Here is a 25,117-nt window from a genome sequence, read left to right on the forward strand (position 1 = left end):
CTGTCAATTGGACTGGAAATTGAATTGTGTGTACCAAGCATTAGCATAGATTACAGCAGAGAAGAAACATGGCAGTGAGAGGAATGCCATATTTACCTCCCCACTTTGACTACTGAGGAAATCAGTGCTCAGAGAGGTAATACAATAATTTGTCAGCTAACACAACAACAACACTTACAAGAGCACTGAAATATCTGTTTATAGAATCCTTTGCAAAGTCTGCTTTCCCATGGTGCACTACTCATTGGCCATCTTCCCCTAGTCCGTCCTGCCTGTGTCCCGCGTTTGTCTATATTGGAAGTGGTGATTCCTGGCTTAGTTGTTCAGATGCTGTTCCATTAATTGGTCTTTATACAGTGCAGGTGGTGACTCCTGGTTTAGTTATTGCCCACTGCTGTTCCATCTTATGTTCTCTATAAATTGCAAAGCAAATGTACACAATTGTTTGTGAAGGCCTGAAGAAGGGTCTACCCAAAACATGTCCACGTTGTCGCCTTATTAAACAATTGATCTGGTCATGTGACTGCTTGCACCTTTTTATGAGATGTTGTTTCTAAAGATGAATCTCGTTGAAGATTTGTGAATCAATTTTTTGCACATGTTGATTAAGCTCATCTTTAAAAAAACGTTTTGGTCTCTTCAAATGATTTTTCATTTTCATTTTAAGGAAACTTAAAATACACACTAACATTTTAAAGAAAAAAAAAGTGACAGTCAATCACTTTGAATTAATTCCAGCCAAGCAATACAAGTACAGTATCACCAAAAATCACGCTATATGAGAGAGTCTGCAGCTCTGAAATGTCACTACCTTGTCTCTAGAGGATGCATCTACCACAAAGACACATGGTGCGCATATGTCATAATGTTTGCTGGAATTTCATCCACAGTCATGGAGGGAATGAAGTTTATTTTTATTTTAGTAGCTGTAGTCCAAATACAGATGCATTTTTAGCTATATGTCATAGCCTCGTGTTGCCCATGTGACCTGGCCCTGAAGCTTGAGAGGTTTTACTCTTTCACAAAATCCAAATGAAGTATAAAAATTCCCATAGGAGAATAAAGGTGAAGAAGAGTAAGAATACAATAACATTTCCTTTAGTTACAGCTTTACTTTAACAAGTGTGGAACTACAGCCCAAACTTTATATTTAGTTTTGTACAAACAAGAAAGGACTATATTTTAATGTCTTTGTTGTTGTTATTTTCATTATAATTATTGTTATTATTTTTACTCATGTACATAGCTGATAGCTCCCATATATTCTTTAGCTCTGTAAAATAGAACAATGTAAGTGGACTAACAAGAGCAATGCAGATAATACACAAATGTAAAAGATGTCTTGCACAGTAAACAATTAGATGAGACAGCACAATTGAAAAGGATCTGAATAAAAAAGAGATTTGAGCTTACTGCACCCACAGCATTAGTGTAACAATCAATAATATGGTGGCTGCGGAGGTGCGAAGTACGGCCGCAGCCGCCTGTGTTCCCTGATCCCTGGTCTTATCCGTTCCGTCAGCGTTTAGCACGCTAGGAACGGTACTGTCATCTGCTCATGGGGTCGCTGTCTCTCGCGCGCACGCGCGGAGACAGGACCTTTATGCTGGGAGAGGACGCGTCAGCTGACGTCAGAGGTGACTCTCGCCGCTCGGATTGGCTGTTTCCGAGCTGGGTGCGGCTGAGAGCCTTCCTCTGCTTCTTAAACCTCCGCTCTCCATTAGCTAACTGTCTGCTGTCGTGAATACTTCGTGTTAGCGCTCAGACCTTAGACTAGTATCTGGTGTGCTTTGATCTGGGAGGAAACCAGGGATTTCACACAAGACTAGGACTATTGTATATTGTTATTATTTGATTACCTGTGTATGATTCTGGCTATTCTCTGACCTCGCATTTGCTTACTGATTCTGTACTTCTGCCTAGCTGAACCTCTGCCTGGTTACCTCCTATTCTCCTGCCTGTCGTTTCTGTACTGATACTGCCTCTCTGTTGCCGAACCTTGCCTGTCCGAACACTCCTCTCACCAGTGGGCCCTTGCCACTGGTGAGGTGTTTGTAGTATTACCCACCAGCTCCACTGGTGAGGTGACACTTGTTACTGATAGTACCTTGCCAGCTCCTCTGGTAAGGTCTTGCCAAACTATACAGTTACCGTGTCTGATAGTACCTTGCCAGCTCCTCTGGTAAGGTCTTGTCAAACTATACAGTCACGTATCACTGATAGTACTTTACCAGCTCCTTTGGTAAAGTCCTTGTACTTCTTCATAGCTACATGCACTGTAGTCCCTGACCAGCCCCACTGGAAAGGTCTGGTTAAATTATACAGGCACATCTTCTGACAATACCTTGCCAGCTCCTCTGGTAAGGTTCAGTCAAACTATTAAGTACAGTGCTGCTAGGCCTCCCAGCTCCTCTGGGAGGCTCTATCTCCTATTTGTTTACTGTTGCACCAATCACTATCGCACAGTACCTTGTGAGCTATACTTGCATTATTGGTGATTGTGCAGATCACCACATAATCAGATTTAGTGTCTGCATTATTGGTGATACTGCAGATCACCCAATAATCAGACGTCTGAGTTGCAGCACCCAATCGTTACAATTAGAAATAGAAAACACAACAACAATGTCTAGCTAAACCTCACCCACTGTTAAACATTTTTTGATATGTGAGTTGTATAGGTAGTATATTCCTATTGGAGAAACTTCCTCTTATGATGTGTGACCATGCACGCTGGTCCCTGGATAGTAAAATAAGGTGAATAGCAAAGTTAAATATGACACCAGCACTGGAATTAGGGATAATAGTACGCTCCATCAAAGATGAGATTTCCCTTCTCTTTATATTATTCCAATGTTTATGGGGCACAAAGAAAAGAGAAATCTCCCTGGAGCAGCCAATCCCCCCTGCTCCCAGCAACATGGCGATTGTGGGCACCTGCCCGCCTGATCGCCTACTCAGCCCCCCAAACTGTAGGAACGTGACTAGCACGTCCCTGCAGCTGTAGCAGCTGGTTAAAATACGTGTATGGGATTATTTTAACTTTTTTTTCTGAATTTACCTAAGGAAAACATCCAAGATTGACACTAAGTAAAAATGCATTTTTTTCCTCCCCTGCTCCCAGCAACATCGCGATGGTGGGCACCTGCCCGCACGATCACCTGCACAGCCCCCCAAACTGCAGGAACGTGTCTAGCACGTTCCCGCAGCTGTAGCAACTGGTTAAAATACTTGTACAGCCCGCACGATCACCTGCACAGCCCCCCAAACTGCAGGAACGTGTCTAGCACGTTCCCGCAGCTGTAGCAACTGGTTAAAATTCTTGTACAGGATTATTTTAACTTTTTTTTCTGAATTTACCTAAGGAAAACATCCAAGATTGACACTAAGTATAAAATATATTTTTTTCCTCCCCAGTGGTTAGAGATGTCCCGAAAAGTTCGCCGGCTGACAGTATCCAGCAAACTTCTGCTGTTCATGTTCTCCGCAAACTGCTAACATATGGCGTGTTCGACCCTCCCCTATAAATCATCATGGAGCCACACTTTGACCCCTTACCTCACAGTTAGCAGACACATGGCAGCCAATCAGCTAGCACCTCTTCCTGGACCCCCACCCCCCCTATCAAAAATCAATTGAGGTGGCCATATTGGATTAATTTTCTTCTGGCTGCTGACTGTTGGTGAGAGCAGGGTCAGACTTGCTGCAGATAGGTAGGGAAAGCATTAGTTAGCCCTGTGTTCTTGTTCCTCACTTGCTGTAAAAGCACCCCAAACAGCCCTTTTGAGGCCTTGCACATTGGTCTCCTGTGTGTTTTTTGTGTGTGACACTCCACAACTCACTGACACCCAGAGTTGTGTGCACAATACTGCTATTGTTGTCAGAGCTGGGACAAGGTCCTCCAGCACCCAAGGCTGAGACACCAAAGTGCGACCCTCCATCCCTCCCAACCCAGCCATCACACACTGATTGCTATTAGACTAAGAGGTGCCCCAGGGCCCAAACACCCCAAACACCTTAATTTCTATTTATCTGGCTCGCAGTCATTGCCATGTATGCCCTTTTCTTATTTCTCTTTGCTTCAAGCACAATACTGGAATGATAGCTGAGTGAGTTTTGCGCCCCCTCCTACACTGCGCTCTGAGGCTGGAGCCTTTCTTACCTCTTGCCGGACCTGATTTTTGTTGCCTCATTAAGTTGCAGGTACAGAACCACTCCAGTGCATTATTATTTCACTGTATTCTGATGGTACTATTGCATTTCTCTGTGTGTGTGACACTCCACAGCCCACTGACACCCAGAGCTGTGTGCACACTACTGCTGTTGCCACATTAACTTGCAGACACAGTACAACACCTGTGCATTGTTATTTCACTGTATTCTGATAGTACTATTGCATTTCTCTGTGTGTGACACTCCACAGCCCACTGACACCCAGAGCTGTGCATAAAGTGATTTCTGCCCTTTAGGGATTAAAACCCGACTTTTGTGTAAACTCCATAATTTTTGGTGGGACTTTTGGCATGGATCCACATCTGGCATGCCACAGTCCAGGTGTTAGACCCCTTGAAAAAACGTTTCCATAACTTTTGTGGCCAGAAACAGTTTTTGTAGGTTTTAAAATTGGCCTGCCCATTGAAGTTTATGGCGGTTCGCATGTTCATGAACATTTGCAGAAGTTCACATTCACTATTCGCAAATGGAAAATTCTATGTTTGCGACATCTCTACCAGTGGCACTTATTCTTGTTCTGAAGGACTTCTCCCGAGTAGCAGTTTAACCTCCTTAGTGGTAATCCTTCCTGACTCTGAGTCAGGCTCAGGACGGAAATCCGCAGCTCAGAGCAGTAACCCGAGCTGGATCTATGGGAGGTGTGTAATGACCAGGGCTGCCACAGATCTGTCTAGCGGTATGATTTTTAGGGTCTAAAAGTGTGAAAAAAAATTACATGGCTTTCAGACACTAAAATCCGGAAATAATCATAATGCCACTCCCTGGTTAAAAAAGTAAAAAAAAAAAAAGTTTCTTAATTAGCTTTTAATGGAAGCCTTTAAGATGAGAGAGGAGCATTTTATTTGCCCATTTGTTTTACTACAATTAATGGCCATAATGCAACACAAGCATTAGGGCAGAAATCTATGAAACAAAACAAGCAAGGTCAGTAAGCAGCTGTTATAGCAATCCTTACAGTACATAATTCAGTCATTAAGGTCATTTGAAAGTCCCATTTTCTTCCATAAAACCCTTTTGTTAAGTTTAACTAAGTTGAAGGGTGCTCTAATTTTACCCCTCTAAATTACGATCAGGAGGCCATGCTGTGATATTGATCTGTTACTGAGAAAATCGTGCAAGTGTATAGGGGCCTTTAGACTGAAGGTCTTATTGCTTGTTTTTTATATTTCAGATTTCTGTAGCTATTTGCAACTCATTTTCTTCTTTGATTGTTTGAAAGAAGCCGTATTTGAAGATAGGAAAATGTTTCTGATCATGGATAGTATTTAATTCATGTTATTCATTCTAGGTATGGTACAGTCAGAAAGGTTTTCATGCCCTACCTTCTTACCTCAATTATCTTAATAACCTTATACTGTGGAAAAATTTGCCTGCTGAAGCTGACTGGAAACAATATGGTAAATATGCCCTGTCTTATAACTGTGATTCTATGATTGTAAGTGACCTACCACTTTGTGCAGCTGCTGTTCTACTTTTTACAATACCCCTAGCAATTGACCATGGAATATTTAGGATAAGCAAATTTCATAAATGGAGTTATTGCACAGGTGGACATAACTTATTATGGTACTATGCTGAAATTCACTGAGCTCCTTAGAGGCCTACATCTAAAAAGGCAGCCGCAAAAACAACAGGTAAGGATAATGCTGATAGTAGAATATTGGTAATTAACTAGTAAAAAGGCTGGCTACATTACACTTAGGGCAACTATTACATTTTTCTATTACTTGAAGTGTGATATATGATGTAATGTCTAATATAATACATACAACTGTGTAAAGTGCTCTCTTGCACATGAGGAAGAATTTTTGACCGTTAACAATCCTTCCTCTTGGTCATTGTCATCAATCTCAAGGCCAAAGTTTTCCCTCTTCCTTTAAGAAGGATCTGTGAGTTCAATAGAGCTATGCTGAACTAATATTGAATATACTTACCCCATTAGACATTTGGTGGGTCCAACAAGGCAAAAATGAATGGGTGTGGACACAGGAATGGCCAACTTAAATAGTGGGGGAGCATCCCAATTCTCTATGCATTGCCATAATTCCTATAGTCACATAGCTGACAAAAATAATTCATAATTAAAATAAGCTGTAAAAAAACTTGTGTTTCTTTCTACTGAACTGTATAGCAGATACATTGTTTCTGCCAAGCTTTTGGCAAATCCTACTGTCAGAGCAGCTACCTGTAGCTTGGTTTAGAAGTAATGTCACTCTCCTCCCTGTTTGTTCACATTGATATCTTTGTGCACCTTTCGCTAATCATGAAAATGTACAATCTTGTGAGATGAATGTGAGTGGGGTTCTGTGTCACTCTGTGGTTGGAGAGAGGTGGAAGCTGGAATTGTGTCTATGTTAAGTTCCCAGCGATTGTTCTGACAGGTTTGTTCAGAGCTTGACATTAGAAAATTACTCCACTAAACAAGCAAGGAATATGCACTTTATTACTGTACATTAAAAGATTTTTAGTTTAGTACTTTTATTTAACTTCAGATACACTGGAATGCCTCTTTAAAGAGGAACTTGAATCCAGGATTGAACCTCATTCCAGTCAATAGCTGATACCCCCTTTCACACACGAAAGCTTTACCTTTTCTCAAATAGATCATCAGAGAGGTCTCTATAGCTGATGTTGCGGTGAAACCCCTCGTACAGTGTGGTGTAATGACCAAGGTCCTGACAGTTTAATGTCTTTGCACCTCCTTGCATTTTGGGGAATAAGGGCTTTTTCCAACTGCCCCCCCCCCCAACTCTTTTTAATTTTTAATTATTTCTCCTCTGTAACAAACAATCTTAAATATCTGCAAGGGGTCCTAAAGCAGCAAGTGTAAATATTTTTGCATCCTCTGTAAAGTAGGTGACACAACAAGTGATTACTTCAGCATAAAATTATGACAGGAATCACATGCTCCACTTATGAAAGTGCCCTGAAGAGAACGCTCCTTCCTGAGGTAGTGGTCAGATATTAGTTGCCATGGGCTGCACCATTCTTTACACTTGCTTTACAGCTAGAACGGAAGTTTACAATAAAATCAGGCATGCTTGGGTAACTGTAATTTCATGTATGGAGGCCAGACACATGCTCACACATCCAATCATTGTCTTTTTTTTTTTTTTACTTTCAAAGCATCTTTATTGAAAGAATCATGCATTACTAATAAAGACATATCGATAGTGGTTTTCCAATTGGAGTGATGCATGTTCCAATCATTATCTTAATTGCCTGATCACTATAATTCTACAAAAATTAAAATGAAAACATTTTGTTTTTGATCACTGAACTAAAATACTTAAAATGTTTTGAAGGGATAACAGTGTACAGCAAACCTTATCAAGGAGCAATGGTGGATGAAGATAAGATGTAAGTATGATTTAACTTTATGCCAGCCAATGGGCTACTTAAAAAAAAAATCAGCAGGATATCAATTTTGCAAGTTGTGTAATGTATGGGCTCCTTAACTTTAAAGGACAACCGAGGTGACATGTGACATAATGAGACATGTGTATGTATAGTGCCAAGCACACATATAACTAGGCTGTGTTTCTTTTTTTTCTATCTCTGCCTGAAAAAGTTAAACATCAGGTATGCAAGTGACAGTTCCTATCCGGGTCGGGACCAGGTCGGACTGGGTCAGACAATAACATAACTCTCACTGATAAGTAATTACAGTCATAAAATACTTTCCTGTCAGTAGATGGCTTCCTGGAGCAGGAAAGAGATAAAAAGGGTCAGCAATTCATAGATTTGAGCTCAAGCATACTTCAATGAAGGTGTCATTGAGCAGAGACGATTAAACAGTAAAAACTTAAAAACTAGATTTAAATGTAAAATAAAAATGTGGGATGTCTAAAAAAGTCAGCACAGAACACCACACCATTGCAGACATTTTGTTCCTTGCTGCAGACTGTGCCGACAAGGAAATCTGCGTGGCACTGACCCCCTAACGTGCAAGCCAATGACTCCAGATTTCAGAAACATCTGACCTCTCTGTCATGTGCACACTTCCAGACAGGAAGTTTGTCACAGGATTTCGCTGATATGGAAATGCACAGCTACCACAACAATCTATAAAGATTGCTTGTGGTGCCAATTACGCCCATAGAGTCATGCACCATGCGGTGCCACTCAGCAACACACACACAGTTTCTGAGTCGACTGGACTACTTCCATCACACTGCTTTGCACTGCGAGATAAGAGGCCTGTCCCATTGAGATCAATGGCCCCTGCAGTGAGCTGCTGTGGGGGAGAGTACCACAAAGCAACCCGTTATGTGACCAAGGAGCCTCATACATTAAGGGTTTGTCTCTCTTCTGCTACACTCAAAACACAAAGTGTGACAGTGTTTAGAAGGCTTAGAGGAGCTTGCCATTTGTCAGCCTGTCCTCCTCTTATGCCTTTACTGGACAATCCATACTACCCTTTGGGTCACAGTGTGGATCAGGGGCGTAACAATAGACCCTGCAAGGGATTCCTCCGCAGGGGGGCCCAGAAGCCACAGGGGGCCCATGGGGGAAAGAGTTTGAGAGACTGAAAACTAAGGGCATGGAGAGAAAACGTATTCCACTCTCGTACCATTGTTATGTTGACTGCATGTGTCTACCACACAGATAAGGAATCATACACACTTTGGAATTTGTACACTGTCCCTGCTCCCTAGGGTTCGTAAAAAAACATCTGTCTCACACTGCAGCAGAGTTCTGGTGACTTTATGTACAACTTTACAAACAAAGCAGTCACAGTTGAAAAAAAGATGTAGACCCTTCCTTCAGAAGAGATTCCTAGATTCGTATCACACACAGGCTAGTGACCTTATGATGTCTAATTACTGGAGAAAGTGGAATGGGTAAGAATGATGTCTGACTGTCACTGCCTCATTAAGAGCTTGTGTCTCATACTGAGTCAAAGATCCTGTAATAACAGTATCAATCAGTGACATTCTGAATGTTTTGCCAAAGTTACAGTGAATACTATATCATACGTTCAGCATGTCATTATTGTCCCTCCATATAGCATGTGCTCTCATGTAGTAAAATAATACGGCTGTGTGTGTATGTATGTACTGGGAGCAGAGCTGCGACAAGGGACTTGTCAGCTGCAAGGGGCTGGAGGAAGCCCCGGGTAAGTAAATCTGGGGGTAGCATAGATTGCCTGACATTTCCTTTAAGTCTAAGTGTTTTTATCTGCATGGGGAAAACACACTGGTCCACAGTTTTCCTGTGCAGAAAGCGAGGGGGGGTCCCTTCCAAAGTTCCGCAGGGGGGCCCAGTGATGTCTAGTTACGCCCCTGGTGTGGATTAACGTCCACACAGTGCATCCACACAGTGCCCGGATACCCACATCCTCTCCCACTGTCTCAACAAGCTATGACATGGTAGGCCAAGCTAGCAACTGTAATAGTCTGCATTCCTGTATTTTGTTGGTGACCATAGGCGTCCTTTATTCTGGCAAGTAAAGCAGATGCACTTCCAGCCACACAGGACCATTGCAGACTCTGAGTTGTGGCGAAATATATTCCTTATTCACTTATATTAACTGTTTATGTGCCACACAGATTGTTTTTTCTTGCTTTGCTATAGTGAGGGGGATGTGGAGGCTGCAATATTTATTTCCTTTGAAACAATACCAGTTGCCTGGCTACCCTGCTGATCCTCTGCCTCTAATACGTTTAGCCATAGACACTGAACAAGCATGCAGCAGATCAGGTGTTTCTGACATTATTGTCAGATCTGACAATATTAGCTGCATGCTTGTTACTGGTGTGATTTAGACACTACTGCAGCTAAAAAGATCAGCAGGGCTGCCAGGCAACTGGTATTGCTTAAAAGGAAATAAATATGGAAGCCTCCATGTTCTACACACTTCAGTTGTCCTTTAACACAATATAGCTCTACAGCATTACTGGTTAATGTAAGTATGATTTTAACATTTGATTTCTATTGAAAGTACCAGATTGTTGTTGTGGGTCTCATATTGAATTAATGATACCTGTACTTTTAAAGTTATGATTGTTGTATTTTAAGCTTTTTTGTTTTGTTCTTTATCCAAAATGAAGGGTTTTTAAAATGCATTCCATTCACAAAAAGAAGAAAAATGTAATTCACTTTTTACATTTTGTTTAACTTCTGAAAGAAATGCAATTTTGTCCATAACTACTGGGCATATCACATTACCCTTAATAATTGGCGTATTAGGAAGGAGTTAACTTACATGTAAAGAAATTGGAAATAGTCATTATTAATAGGTTTTGTGAAAATTAAACCACACTTGAAGTGAGAGCAGTATAGACACAGATGTAGTATGGATACAGAGGCACCAGATGGATAAAATCTAAAACATTTTAAAATTAGGAGGTAGTGGTGGACTTACCTCCTTCAGGCAGACACAAGAAAATGCAAATCAGTTTTCAGCGAAACGATTTATTTACATACGCCAATAAAGTATAATGCATTTCACGGACCCGCTTCCTCAGGCAATAAGATGCAGCATATACAAAATAGGTCTGGTACTATGCCAAGCGCCTCTGTTGTATAGCCACTTAATTTTTTTCCTATTAAATATTGTAAATTGCCTGGTTATCTTGATGATCCTCTGCCTCTAATACTCTTATCCATAGACCCTGAATAAGAATTCAGGTCAGGTGCTCTGGCCCAAGTCTGTCCCAATTTGCTGCAAGCTTGTGTCAGGGGTATGATTCAGACACTACTGCAGCAAAAGCAATCAGCAGTACTGCCAGGCAGCTGATACATTTTTTTAAAGGAAATAAATATGGAAGCCAGCATACATGTCTCACTTCAGAATCCCTTTAAACAAAGGGGAAGGGGAGATTATTGGTGTAGAAGAAGGCTTACAATGTATATGTCTTCTTAACATTTTTATTTTTAATTTTCAGATTGGAGAATGTTCGTCAGTGTGGAGTTGCCTTGTGCATAACATTAGGGTTTTCTATATTGACTGCCTCTGTTGGGAGTACTGTTGTCAAAGATCAGGAAACTGGAGCAAGATATTTACAACATGTGAGCGGCCTGAATTATAAAATCTACTGGATTGGAAATTTTGCACATGACATGGTTGGTCATATTTAAATATAAATATGATTTCTGGTTTATTTGATATTTTAAATTATGTAGGCTTCCTAGCCATAAATCATTAAGCCTTTACTAAGCAGGAACTGAAGGAATGAGGAAACCTCAAAGACTAAAACAGGTGATATAGTGTGTTACAGAGATGTCAAACTCAATCCCATAAAGAGCCAAAACCTAAAACACAGTTCAAGTTGCAGTTCAAAGATTTCAACAGGGCAGAGTATCCGGTGGATACCCTAAAATGTCTAGTGCACTTCCTGAATGTGGCCATTGAACTGGTGTGCGCCTTTAGATGGGAAAGCAGTGTGCTGTCATCCACAGGAAAAGAAAGGAACATGCTCGCAGCAAACTGGTGGTTACACTTGTATTGTAGGATGCCCAAGCAGGTGAGTTATTATCAAACCAGGTGGGCAGCTCCAAACAGCTTAGTCTGTTTCATAAACAAATAAAAACACATGCTTGCAGCTTTTGGAGGTATGGATGTCAAGACCAATGACTCCATGCTTTTAAATGTAAGCTGCAAAGTGTTGCTCATTCCACTACTTGTATTCAACCAACCACAAAGGAAGATGTAGAGAGGGTGCACATGCATGTAAAGAAGGTGAAAATGATGTGTGTATACATATGTTAGTTATGGTCTACCATCTTCATGGGAATGCCACGATCCCGGCGAACTTCAGTGGTTTGCGTTCGCGGAGAGCCACAAACATTTCTGGAAGTTCGATTCACCCCCATAGTGCATCATTAGGGTCAACTTTGACCCTCTACATCACAGCCAATCAGGCTACACTCCCTCCTGGAGCCCCACCCCCCTTATAAAAGGCAGGCAGCATGAGGCATTGGACTCACTCGTGTGTGTGCAGTAATTAGAGAAGGGAGAGCTGCTGTGCAGAGACCTATAGGGAAAGCTTAGTTAGGCTCTTATAGGCTTCTTAGCTTGCTCCTTGCTGATTCTTATTGCTAAAAAAAGCACCCCTCAACAGCTCTTTTGAGAGCTAATCTTGTTCTTGTGATCTATTTTTTTTTTGTGTGTGTGTGGCCCACTTGCATTATATACAGCCCTGTCAGTCAGTTGCAGCTGGACTTTGGCCCCTTGGTGGTATAATTACTACTGTAATTATACCACAATTGCAGCATTGCCTTGCAGCACTGGGTCCCCGGTTCGAATCCCAGCCAGGGCACTATCTGCAAAGAGTTTGTATGTTCTCTCCGTGTCTGCGTGGGTTTCCTCCGGGCACTCAGGTTTCCTCCCACATTCCAAAAACATACGGATAAGTTAATTGGCTCCCCCTAAAAATTGGCCCTAGACTACAATACATACACTACATAATATAGCCATATGGCAATTGTAGGGCTTAGATTGTGAGCTCCTTTGAGGGACAGTTAGCGACAAGATGTATATATACACTGTGCAGCGCTGCGTAATATGTCGGCGCTATATAAATACTAAATAATAATAATAATAATAATAATAATACTGTGCCAGGTGCACATTATAATACCCATCACTGCATATACTTACCTGTTGTTCACAGTGCACCCACCTACCTACATGAGCGCTCGCAGTGTCACTGTGCCTGTACGGTACCTGTCTGTGTGTGACAGGTGCACATTATAATACCCATCACTGCATATACCTACCTGTTGTTTACCGTGCACCCACCTACCCACGTTAGTGCGCGCAGTGTCACTGTGCCTGTCCGGTACCTGTCTGTGTGTGACAGGTGCACATTATAATACCCATCACTGCATATACCTACCTGTTGTTCACAGTGCACCCACCTACCTATGTGAGCGCACGCAGTGTCACTGTGCCTGTCCGGTACCTGTCTGTGTGTGACAGGTGCACATTGTAATAATCATCACTGCATATACCTACCTGTTGTGTTCAGTGCACCCACCTACCTACGTGAGTGCACGCAGTGTGATATACCACTCCGTGCATACCTGTTAACTGCACCTGTGTGACTGCACATTGTATTAGTCAAATCAGTGCATACCTTTCACTTCATCCCCCCCCCCCAATATGGACAAAACAAAAGGCAGAGGCAGGCCACCTGGTAGGTCTGTTCGAGGTTACGCTGTCGTGATTTCACGCAGCCCTCGACCAAAGTACAGTGTTCAGAAGAAGGCACGTGCCATCAACCCCCAATATTGTCAGGACGTAGTAGACTATTTAACACAGAACACCTCATCTTTCTCAGCTTCCGCACGGAAGCGTGACATATCTTCCTCCTCCTGCTCTGATTCTGGCACCCCACTTAACACTCAGTCGGCCGACACTACCAAGTGCCATCACCTCAGGGTTCAGCAGTGTAGACATTTTTTTGTGTGTCTGCCTCAGATGAGAGCAATGCCATCTGTACTCTCTGCCACCGAAAATTGAGCCGTGGAAAGACCAAGACCCCCGCAGGGACAACTACATTACGAAGGCACATGATTACAAAGCACAAACTGCAATGGGATGACCACCTGAGGAAAAGCAGCACACAAAAGCAAAGCCACACACCGCAGTGGAAGATACCAGGACCCAATTTTTTCTCAAAAAAGGAGATACCTAAACTGTACCGTGATGTTGAAAGGCAAGTGGTGACATGTCTGGCACACAGCATTGGGTCAAGGGTCCATCTGACCACGGATGCCTGGTCTGCAAAGCACGCTCAGGCCTGCCCGAAGACTAAGTCAGTCCCCACACACAGCATCTCTGCCTGCACGCCGTGTGACTGCCTGCCCCAAGACTAAGTCGCTCCCCACACAGCATCTCTGCCCGCAGGCCAGTTGACTGCCTTCTCCGCCACCACCAACGGGATCCAGGACTCCAGGTGGATTCCTGAATTTTTGAGGCCAGCAGCGGTCGCTATAATAATTTTTCTGGTGCGGGTACATGCCTGCCTAATTTTTCTGGCTGCACTGCAGCTGCAACAACAAAACAAAAGGCATGTACATGTGCCAATTCCCCTTCGTGATCATTACCTTGCCGCAGTGAAGGGGCTTGCGTATCACAATGAAGCAATGACCGCCGGCTATATGAGTGTCTCGAGGGAGGGTCACACCCACAATAATAAGATCGTTGCTTCATTGTGGACAGACCAAATTTGATCAGCTGGACAATCACTGTTCTGTCATTCAGCTACCTCAGCCCGGCCATCACTACACAAACAGCTGTTTGCAGTCACTGCATTCCTTTCACTGCATCTTTGACTGCACATTGTATTATACCTGGCAGTCAGTGCATACCTTTCACTTGAATGGATGGCAGACCTGCCCTCCATAACAGATTCTCGTTAAAGGATTTAAAGTTGATTCATCTCATATACAGCAGGGCCTCGAAAGTCCTCCTGTATTGTTATTTTTGGTCACTACCTCGGGACGTCCATGCCATGCCTGCTGCCTTCCTTGGATGTGTGGTAGCCGTTCCTGCTCCTTTGCCCACAGCGTGCCTGCTGCCTTCCTTGGATGTGTGGTGGTAGCCATTCCTGCTCCTTTGCCCACAGCGTGCTTGCTGCTTTTCTTGGTTGTGTGGTGGTGGTAGCCGTTTCTTAGGCTCCCACTCCAGGCCAGAATCAAACCAGGATTCCCCGGCCATTACCCGTGGTCACCATGGTACTGAGAAAGTACCCTCGAAAGTTTCACACAGTTGAATGAATGGCAGACTTGCCCTCCATAACACATTCTTGGCAAATGATTTCGATTTGGTTCGTCTTGCGCTGGGTCAAGGGTCCATCTGACCACAGATGCCTGGTCTGCAAAGCACGGTCAGGGCAGGTACATTACTTATACAGCAAATGGGTCCTTACTTGGATGTGTTGTGGTGGTAGCCAGTTCTCAGGCTCCCACTCCGGACCGGAATCGAACCCTGATTCCCCAGCAATTACCCGTGGTCACAATGGCAGACTTGCCCTCCATAACAGATCTCGTTACAGGTACTAAACAACCAGCAGAAAATGTAATTTAAAAAAAAATAGATGTAAGCTTTAACAATGGTAGAGAAAGAACCATTGAGAGTTGATAAGGCAGTCAGACATTACCTGATATCACTGAGGAAGAGCAATCTCACCATGGTGCGCACCAATCCAGCACGGCCGTCACAACACAAACAGCTGTTTGCGGTGCGTTACACAGTGAGTTTAGTGTGTCAGTGTGAAGCAGTACTCTAATTACACTCCCTGATTGATGTATACACATACAAGATGTTTTAAAGCACTTTAGGCCTGCAATGTAGCATTCAATGTGATTTCTGCCCTTAAAACGCTGCTTTGCGTCAAATCTACATTTTTCCCGGGTACTATTGGCGTCTATCCCACTCATCCATGCAAAAACTCAAATGTTAGACCCCTTGAAACATCTTTTCCATCACTTTTGTGGCCAGCATAAGTGTTTCTAGTTTTCAAAGCTCGCCTCCCCATTGAAGTCTATTGCTGTTCGCGGAAGTTCGCGTGAACCGAACTTTTGCAGAAATTCACGTTCGCGGCACGCGAACCAAAAATCGGAGGTTCGGGCCATCTCTAGTCCTATTATGTTGTAACTTCCAGCTTGTTGTGAGCTGGGTTTTACCCACAGGCTTTGAGTTTGACATCTGTGGTGTGTTAGGTGAGTATGTGAAAATTACACAGAGTGTAATCATAAACTTGTATTTCTACTAAAATAACCACTGTTGAGAAATATCCTTAAGATGGTCATGCTTCAAAAACAATAGGTTTATGGAACTAGATTACCATAAAAAAACTCTTAAGATCCATTGAGATAGATTATAAGGGATTGATGGTTAGATGGAGGCAATTTAAAAATGCACTTACAAGATGTGAATGATAGTAAAGCATGCAATCAACATGTGGGTAGTCAGGAAGTCCGTTCACGTCTCAATACCGTAGCTGTGTCCAGCAGCAGAGGCGTCCTAATGTTGATAGACAATCAGTGTGTTTTTTTATGGGCACAACTGTTCCCAGCTGGCACTGAAAGTATGTTTTTTTAAACACTAAGCAACAGTAAAATTCAATAAACTGTGTTTTTTCATGGGCACAACTGTTCCCAGCTGGCACTTAAAATAACTTTTTTTTCCCTCAACAATAAGCAACAGTAAAATTCAATAAACTGTGTTTTTTTAGGGGCACAACTGTTCCCAGCTGGCACTGAAATTCCGTTTGTTTTAAACACTAAGCAACAGTAAAATTCAGTAAATGGTGTTTTTTATGGGCACAACTGTTCCCAGCTGGCACTTAAAATAACTTTTTTTTTCCTTAACAATAAGCAACTGTAAAATTCAATAAACTGTTTTTTTTATGGGCACAACTTTACCCGGCTGGAAAATGGGCACAGTGGCTGCTGGCAGTGCCTGCTGGCAGTGGTGAGGCAAGGGCACTGTGGCTGCTGCCAGTGGTGAGGCTGGGGCACTGTGGCTGCTGGCTGCCAATGCCTGGCAGTGGTGAGGCAGGGGCTCTGTGGCTGCTGCTAGAAGTGATGAGGCTGGGGCACTGTGACTGCTGCTGGTGATGGTGAGGCTGGGGCACTGTGGCTGGCCTGACTGGCAGTGCTGGCACCTAACCACTAGCTCTGTCTCCTACCTACCCCAAGCTAAACCCTCATGCGAATGGTGGAGCGAGCGCGCGTTCGGGTATTTATATACCCGAACCACGTGACCCGCTCGGCCAATCACAGCTATGGTCACAGCCAGCTAGGCTGCGTGACCATAGTTGTGGAAAAAGCATTGTCGCCACTTATTGGCTGCTAGCAAAGGCACCAATAAGTGAGGGGAGGATACCGAACAGCGTGGCCGAGCACCATGCAGTGCTCGGCTGTGCTCGAACCGAACACGAACACCCCGATGTTCAGGGAATAACGAACAGTGCTGAGCACTGTTCGACCAACACTAATTGAAAGAATTTAAAAATGCCCTTACAAGATGTGAATGATAGTAAAGCATGTAATCAACATGTGGGTAGTCAGGAAATCCTTTCACGTCTCAATACCGTAGCTGTGTCCAGCAGCAGAGGCGTCCTAATGTTGATAGACAATCGGGGTGGAGTAGTGGATCCGGGTCCAGCTTCACAGTGCCTGCAGTGTCTTGATGCTTTTCAGTAGTTACTGTCCCTAGGATCCCACACTCAGGTGGAGCGCTGTCATTTTTGGGGGCCTACAGGGGGCAGGAAGTATAAATCCTTATTTTTTTTATCTCAGGTTCTGTTTATGTGTAAAACATCTGCCTTAGAAGTGGCAACACAAAGCCATATCAGTTCATACCTTGCGCTGAAGGAGATTAAAACAGCCAGAAACAGCTGTCTGAAAGTTGGAGTTATAAGGCTCTATAACATTAATAGGCTATAGTGGGCTATAAACATTTTACTTCTTTCTGACAGTCATTAAAGTCGTCTTTCTTACAGTCATTAAAAGGATGAAGGAGTGTTTAAATGGTTTACAGTTTTAATATATATCATTAAGTTGCACACAGCATCCATAATTGAGAAGGCCATGGGCTCTTCAATATTTTGCTAATTGAACAAAATAAATTAGTATTAGAAATGACCAATTAGATAGCCAAAGCTCTGGTTTCCTTGCAGACATAGTATATGCAGCTTGAAATATTTATCAGTTAGCAATATTTGACTGACCCTATTCCATGCAGCATATAATTTGCATTCAATAAACATAGTTACATAGTTTGGTTAAAAAATAGATATCCACCTATCAAGTACAACCAGAAAAAAACCATAATAATAATAATAATAATAATAAATACAAAAAAAATCCACCAACCTGAACCTGCACATATCCCAGTTGATCCAGGGGAAGGCTAAAAACGTTACAAGGCCTGGGCCAATTAGCCTTAAAAGGAAAAAAAATCCCTTCCTGACTCCAGATGACATTCAAATAAATCCATGGATCAAACATGCTAGCTAGAATTCTTTGCATCTCATTTACCATAGTTATCTAGTAAAAGCAATCTCTTATTAGGTCAACAAGCAATTTAGCCTTTGGAAGGAATGAGTTAATGGTAACTATACAGTATCTGTTTAGTATAACATTAAACAGTTAACAGCAACAGTTAACTTGAACAATTTAAAGCTGTTATTGTATGCAGATTTTCTAAGCAATTTGTGCACATGTAATTTAAATAATACAAACACAGCTAAGTATTCAAAACCTCAAAATATGTTGCTTCCTAATTATGTTTTTATTTTTTGCATTTTCAAGGGATTTTATCTGGTTGTCGCCAGCCTTTGTGTCTGTGTCATAGCTTCCTTTCAACTAACTGCCTTTACGTTCCGAGAAAACTTGGCAGCCTCTGCTCTCCTGCTGATCCTTTTTGGGTATGTGATTGTAAATTCTGCTCAGGAATTATAGCTTGTTCTCTTCACACTGAAATCTTTATGGTGTACTCACACCTGCTGTTGGGAACATGATTTTTGCCATACTCTGGCAATTATGTTTTCATTTGGGAAATTGAAAGAACGCTTTGCACTAGTAGCATAATGTTGAAAACTGAAGTGTATTTGGAGGCTGTGAAAGATTTATTTACTGCTAATGAGGCAAACACTGGAAACATCTTCTAAAGATGCTCATGCTGTTCGGTTGTCTATAACCTGTTGCGTACTCTGGTATTGATTATATTTTATTCTACCTTCAGGAGTGATTTCATAGCTCAAAACAATAATGTGGTTAGCCAGTAGCAGATAACACCAGTAGAGTCCCCAGTTTTCTGTGTGTAAGTTTATTAACCTTAATAATGCTCCACTTTCACTACAGCTTAGCCGAAGCTCTAAAACTTTACACTCTTTCGTGTTAATTTGGTACCATTGGATGAATTAATTCTAGATAAGCTGTTATTTTCTATCCAGTCATCAATGTTTTATAATTACATTTATTGAGTCAAAAAGCATTAGACCCTACTATAACAACTTAAAATTATTTCAAACGCTATATTTTCACATAACGTTTTAAATGTTTTTATGCCTACAGTGATATTACACATGGCTTACTGCACAGTTTGTCTGTTAAGTATACAGTTTCTTATAAGGTTATGATAAATAAAATACTTGTGAAGTTATGTGTGTTTGGACACTGGCCATACCTTGCACCAGAGACTGCTGATGTCATAGTCTACAATGTTAGAAAGGTTTAGGCTAGGTTCACAGTGGGTGTTGAGTTGCATTTCCTAAAACAGCAGGAATGCAACAGAATGGAAAAGTGGTGTTTTTCGCTTATTGCTTTGCATACAATAAATGAAAAGCTTGCTTCACTATTACTGTTAACGTGTGCATTTTATGGTAACGCAAGATGCTACATAAGGTTATAACACAACACACCTGATGCACTGTGTATGTCGCTATAGATGGTGCATTGCATTGCATTGCATTGAAAAAATTGTAGTAGAACATCACTGAAATGGTTAAACAAAGTACTTTGTCCTGCTATTGAGCTTCAAATCCGCATCCAGACTAGAGATAACAGTATCTTTGTTTACATTCCAATGTTATTACATTGTGTGTAAACACAGTGTAACAACTTAAAACAAGCTCTATGTGAAGCTTTATATGCTTCAGGCACACACACAGTTCAGAACAGCTCATTAGAAGATTTTAATATATAATAAAAAGCAGTTGGAATAAAATGCAATGGCAGCTTTCAGGGCAAGAAAAACTACATTTTAACTACATTTTGGAAACTTGTAATTTGTAGACAGACAATATTACTTGTGCACAAAAGCAAATATGATAACTGTGTGAGTAATAAAAAGTAGGAAAACACATTTTTATTGAATGTTATGTTAGAGTTTCAGACCATTTTAAGATACAGTAGCTCAAGGTCAATGCACTGGTTTGTCATAGCTCCACTCATCCAGTCCAGAACTCCAAATGTATAGCTAAGCTTAATAATATTTCTTCAGGTCTGGTAGGGAGAGACCGCGAGATCATTTATTCATTTTCAAGTTTTTGTGCTATTCTAGCTCTTTTTCCTTTTCAAATAAGGTCAGTGAGAACCTTTTGGCATTATCTGATTCAAGAGCTTGGCAAGTGGATAGGCACTGGAATAAACATAGTATTCTTGGTAAAACCATCATCTTTACTATAGCAATTCTACCCAGAGTATTAAAATAACCTCTGTCCTAGGCTTATTTTGTGGGTCTCAATAAGAGAGCCATAGTTACTACTGAATAAATCCATCAAATTTGAACACATTTTGATACCCAGATACTGTGGAGTTAGTTTACCATGTACAGTATAATTGGCATGTACTTTTATAGTTTCCTTTAAAAGGTTTGAGCAGCCCAGGTCCAGAACGGTGGTCTTTTTTGTGTTGATCTTATAGTTAGAGAAAATGCCATAATTAGCTATGATTGTCTGAACTCCTTTGATTGATGTTTCCGGGTCTGTTATGGTCAACAATACGTCATTTGCAAAGGTTAGTATTTTCGTTTAATTAAGACTGGTCTTAAGACCTTTAATCAAGGGTTCTATTTGAATGGATTGAACAAGAGGCTCCAAGGCAAGGTTAAACAAAATGGGGGACAGAGAGCAGCCCTTTCTCCCTCCATTCAGCACTGGAAATTCAGAAAAACACTTGCTGTTGCCTTTAAAGCTTAGATTTTTATATAATTTAGGGATATGGTTATAGAACGTATTATTAATGTTAAATTTTATTCAAGCCGGGAAAAGGAGTTGTCTATCTAGCCTATCAAAATCTTTTTCTGCATCCAGCACTACTAGTATTCCTTCCCTCCCTGCCTATGTTCACTATAGAATCAGAAATTAATAGCAATATAAATATTTTCATGCATTTGCTTATATTTGTGGAAGCCAGTTTGCTGTCTTCCCAAAAGCTTCTTAGTGACCATAAGCAGCCTATTGGTAAGTATCATCTCAACATCTATATTGATGCATGTCACTCCAGGCGGGGACGGGGCTTGCAATCCCATTCATTACACTGAATGGGGTCACGGGCCGAAGCACCCTGAAATGAAGGCAACCATGCTCCATGAATCAGCAGTGAATCGCCATGCATGAATGGAAACGGCAAACAGTGCTGTCTATGCACTGTCTGCTGTCCCTGCGATTACATTTCCATAATTGCACCTGAAAGCATGCCACAGTGGGATGCAAAAGTTTAGGCAACCTTGTTAATCATCATGATTTTCCTGTGTAAATCATTGGTTGTTACGATGATAAATGTCAGTTAAATATATCATATAGGAAACACACCCAGTGATATTTGAGAAGTGAAATGAAGTTTATTGGAATTACAGAAAGTGTGCAATACTGTAATTGTTTAAACAAAATTAGGCAGGTGCATACATTTGGACACCACAAAAAGGAAATGAAATCAGAATTTAGTAGATCCTCCTTTTGCAGAAATTACATCCTCTAAACGCTTCCTGTAGGTTCCAATGAGAGTCTGGATTCTGGTTGAAGGTATTTTGGACCATTCCTCTTTACAAAACATCTCTAGCTCATTCAGGTTTGATGGCTTCTGATCATGGACAGCTCTCTTTAACACACACTACAGATTTTCAATTATATTCAGGTCTGGGGACTGAGATAGCCATTCCAGAATGTTGTACTTGTTCCTCTGCATTAATGCCCTAGTGAATTTTGGGCCGTGTTTGGGATCGTTTTCATGTTGAAAGATCCAACCCTGGTGCAGCTTCAGCTTTGTCACTGATTCCTGGACATTGGTCTCCAGAATCTGCTGATACTGAATGGAATCCATGCGTCCCTAAACTGTGACAAGATTCCCAGTCCCTGCACTGGCCACACAGCCCCAAAGCATGATGGAACCACCACCATATTTTACTGTAGGTAGCAGGTGTTTTTCTTGGAATGTTGTGATGTTTTTCCTCTATGCATAATGCCCCTTGTTATGCCCAAATAACTCAATTTTAGTTTCATCAGTCCACAGCACCTTATTCCAAAATGATGCTGGCTTGTCCAAATGTGCTTTAGCATACTTCAAGCGCTTCTGTTTGTGCTGTATGTGGAGAAAAGGCTTCCTCTGCATTGCTCTCACATACAGCATCTCCTTGTGTAAAGTGCGGCGAATGGTTAAGCGATGCACAGTGACTCCATCTGCAGCAAGATGATGTTGTATGTCTTTAGGTCATTTGAGAGTTGTTTTGAAACCCGCATGTTTTTACTCTTCAGAGAAAATTAAAAGAGGAGGGAAACTTACAATTGGCCCCCTTAAATACTCTTTCTCATAATTGGATTCACATATGTATGTAGGTCAGGGGTCACTGAGCTTACCAAGTCAATTTGAGTTCCAATAATTAGTTCTAAAGGTTTTGGGATCAATAAAATAACAACAGTGCCCAAATGTATGCACCTGCCTAATTATATTTAAACAATTATTGCACACTTTCTGTAAATTCAATAAACTCCATTTCACTTCTCAAATATCCCTGTGTGTGTCTCCTATATGATATATTTAACTGACATTTTTTATCGTAACAACCAAGGATTTATATTGGAAAATCATGACAATTAACAAGGTTACCCAAACGTTCACATCCCGCTGTATATGGAAATGAGCCCTAAAGCTGTCTGGACTTGGGGTATTCCCTCCCCCCAATTCTTTAACTACTAATAGGAACTCCTTTTGTTAATTGCAGCATCTAACACCATCTGGTCTTCCAGTTTTGATGTAAGTAGTGGGAAATTGTTTAGAAACCCCAAAAAATGCTTATTTGGGTTTCTCAAAATGTAAATTGTATGGCTGTGAAAACTAGTCAGTGAAAGCATTCCCTATTTTGTGGAGCCTAACCTTACCCCTCCCCCATAGTGGTGCCTAACATTAAACCCTTCATGGCAGTGCCTAACCTTAAACCCCCATGGTGGTGCTTAACCTTAAACCCCTGTGGTGGTGCCTAACCTTAAACCCCTCATGGCGGTGCCTAACCTTAAACAATCCCTGGCACCTAATCTTAACCCCCCTATGATGGAGCCTTACCTTAATGCCCCCTTGGTGCCTAACATTAACCCCCATGATTGTGCCTAAACCTACCAACTCCCCATGTTGGTACCAAACCTTATCCATGGACCACGGTATTCAGTGAAATTGTTGTAGCCGCAATTTTTAAAAGATATATCTGGTATTTGGCATGATCATTGTAGCCACATTTTATGTCAAAGATAGAAATGGTATTTAATGAGATCATTGTAGCTGCAACATTAAAAGCTTCTAGTGTAGCAATTTCCATGATATAGCCATAATAAAATAATGGGTGCTCTTTTCACAACTTATAGCTGCTAATTGCGGCAAATAACATTTTATTTTTGTTTTAAGCCAAAATGAATTGTAGGAATTTATGCTGAGACCAGTTTTGCCATTAGATTTGTGTTAATTTATTTGGTTTATTTAATTTCATTTTTACCAATACTTTATCTGCTTATTATTTCCATTTATTTCTCATTATTTTTGTTTACTTCCCTTTCCCTGTCTGTATTCAGAATGTTCTCTTCCCATGCTTTCTAATCCTGCTTTATTCTTACTGCTGCAGGAAACTATGTTTGATGTTTGATACTTTCAGATTAAGCTCACTCAGTGGGTGATAGTCTTTTCTGCTATGTGTGAACTCTTATTGATTTGCTTCAATATTTTATTGTTTTCATGGAATACATAATACATTTTGCTATCTGCATATTAAATTAGCTTCCCCTATTGTTGTTACTTGTAGTAAACAGACAATACTAAGTATCCTTTTATCCTGAAGACTAAGAAGAAAACATACTAAGTTTGAAAAAAAAAATAGAGAAAGGAGACCAGAGATATGGAAACAGTAATTGTAAATAAACTGTCGTGATAGTTAGTCATGATAATCTTATAAACTATTATTTAATTTGCCCCCTCAAATATTTTTCTACTTTAGGTCTAAGTTGCAAAACTAGTGTTGAAGTAGCCACTAAAACCTTTACCATCATCTTGTAAATATATTTCAATGTTTACATAATTGTTGAAAAAATACATATCCATAAAGTTTATATTTACATAACTGTAGCTGTTTTCAGGCAGAGTAAAAGGCTCATTTTCCACAGACAACTGAAGTGCTAGCATTTCAGTTTTCTCTCTGCTGGCTTCAAGTGCTTTCAGGTGCAATTACATGCAGCTGTTTGACAGCATTTGGTAACATTGCTATTGCTTGACATGCAGTGGTGTTGCCTGGGGGGTAAAAATAGTGACTTGTCACATGTAAGCACAGCTGTGGCAACACCCATGCTGAGTACTTGCAAGTACCCAGCTAGTTCATAGGAGTAGCTGACAGACAGTGAATTCAATGCCTCCTGCCTGTTATAGAAAAGGGACCATAAATAGGGTAATTCCTGGAGGAAAGCTTTTCTTTTTTTCTTTTTTTCGTACAATAGTCTGTGTTTAGGATTTGTTTAAAGACGTGTTTCTCGTTTCTTTTTTCAAGTACCATTTTTTAATTTTACCATTTAATTAGTTATACGTTATAACTCCAATAGCTTTTTTATATAGCCACCAGAACTCAGCACACCTACATCCTTCTTACTGGACAATTCAATTATTATACAGTGCACTGAAGCTGAATCACAGCTTTCTTTGCCGAAACAAAAGTAAGAGCTATTTTTTTACAGTTTCTATGAATTCATTACAGCAGAGATTATGCTTTAATAAGGCAATTAGATTGGTTTTGGGAACTATGTTTCCATTCACCAGTCTATCCTCTAACTGTTGCTGCAGGGCGGGGGGGGGGGGGGGGGGGGGTTAGGGGGCGAGTGCACGAAGATTAGTATCTATGCCCCTGTGACGGGAAAAGTACTCCCTTGGGGTGTAGATATGCTGCCGCTATCGC

At 41.2% G+C, this 25,117-nt stretch overlaps 1 protein-coding gene across 3 annotated transcripts in view; it reads left to right on the forward strand.

Annotated features, from left to right (window-relative positions):
• Positions 1–25,117, forward strand: part of ABCA13 (ATP binding cassette subfamily A member 13) — a 770,386-nt gene that overhangs the window by 595,739 nt on the left and 149,530 nt on the right. For 2 of the 3 annotated variants that reach the window (XM_068236514.1, XM_068236516.1), the window contains exons 47-50: positions 5,522–5,630; positions 7,539–7,593; positions 11,124–11,301; positions 18,505–18,620. In XM_068236514.1, coding sequence (XP_068092615.1) covers positions 5,522–5,630; positions 7,539–7,593; positions 11,124–11,301; positions 18,505–18,620 — 458 coding nt within the window. The remainder of the gene's footprint in view (positions 1–5,521; positions 5,631–7,538; positions 7,594–11,123; positions 11,302–18,504; positions 18,621–25,117) is intronic. The other variant, XM_068236515.1, reaches the window with a different exon arrangement.

Source organism: Hyperolius riggenbachi, chromosome 5 (genome assembly GCF_040937935.1).
Source record: "Hyperolius riggenbachi isolate aHypRig1 chromosome 5, aHypRig1.pri, whole genome shotgun sequence".
Taxonomy (NCBI): Eukaryota; Metazoa; Chordata; class Amphibia; order Anura; family Hyperoliidae; genus Hyperolius; species Hyperolius riggenbachi.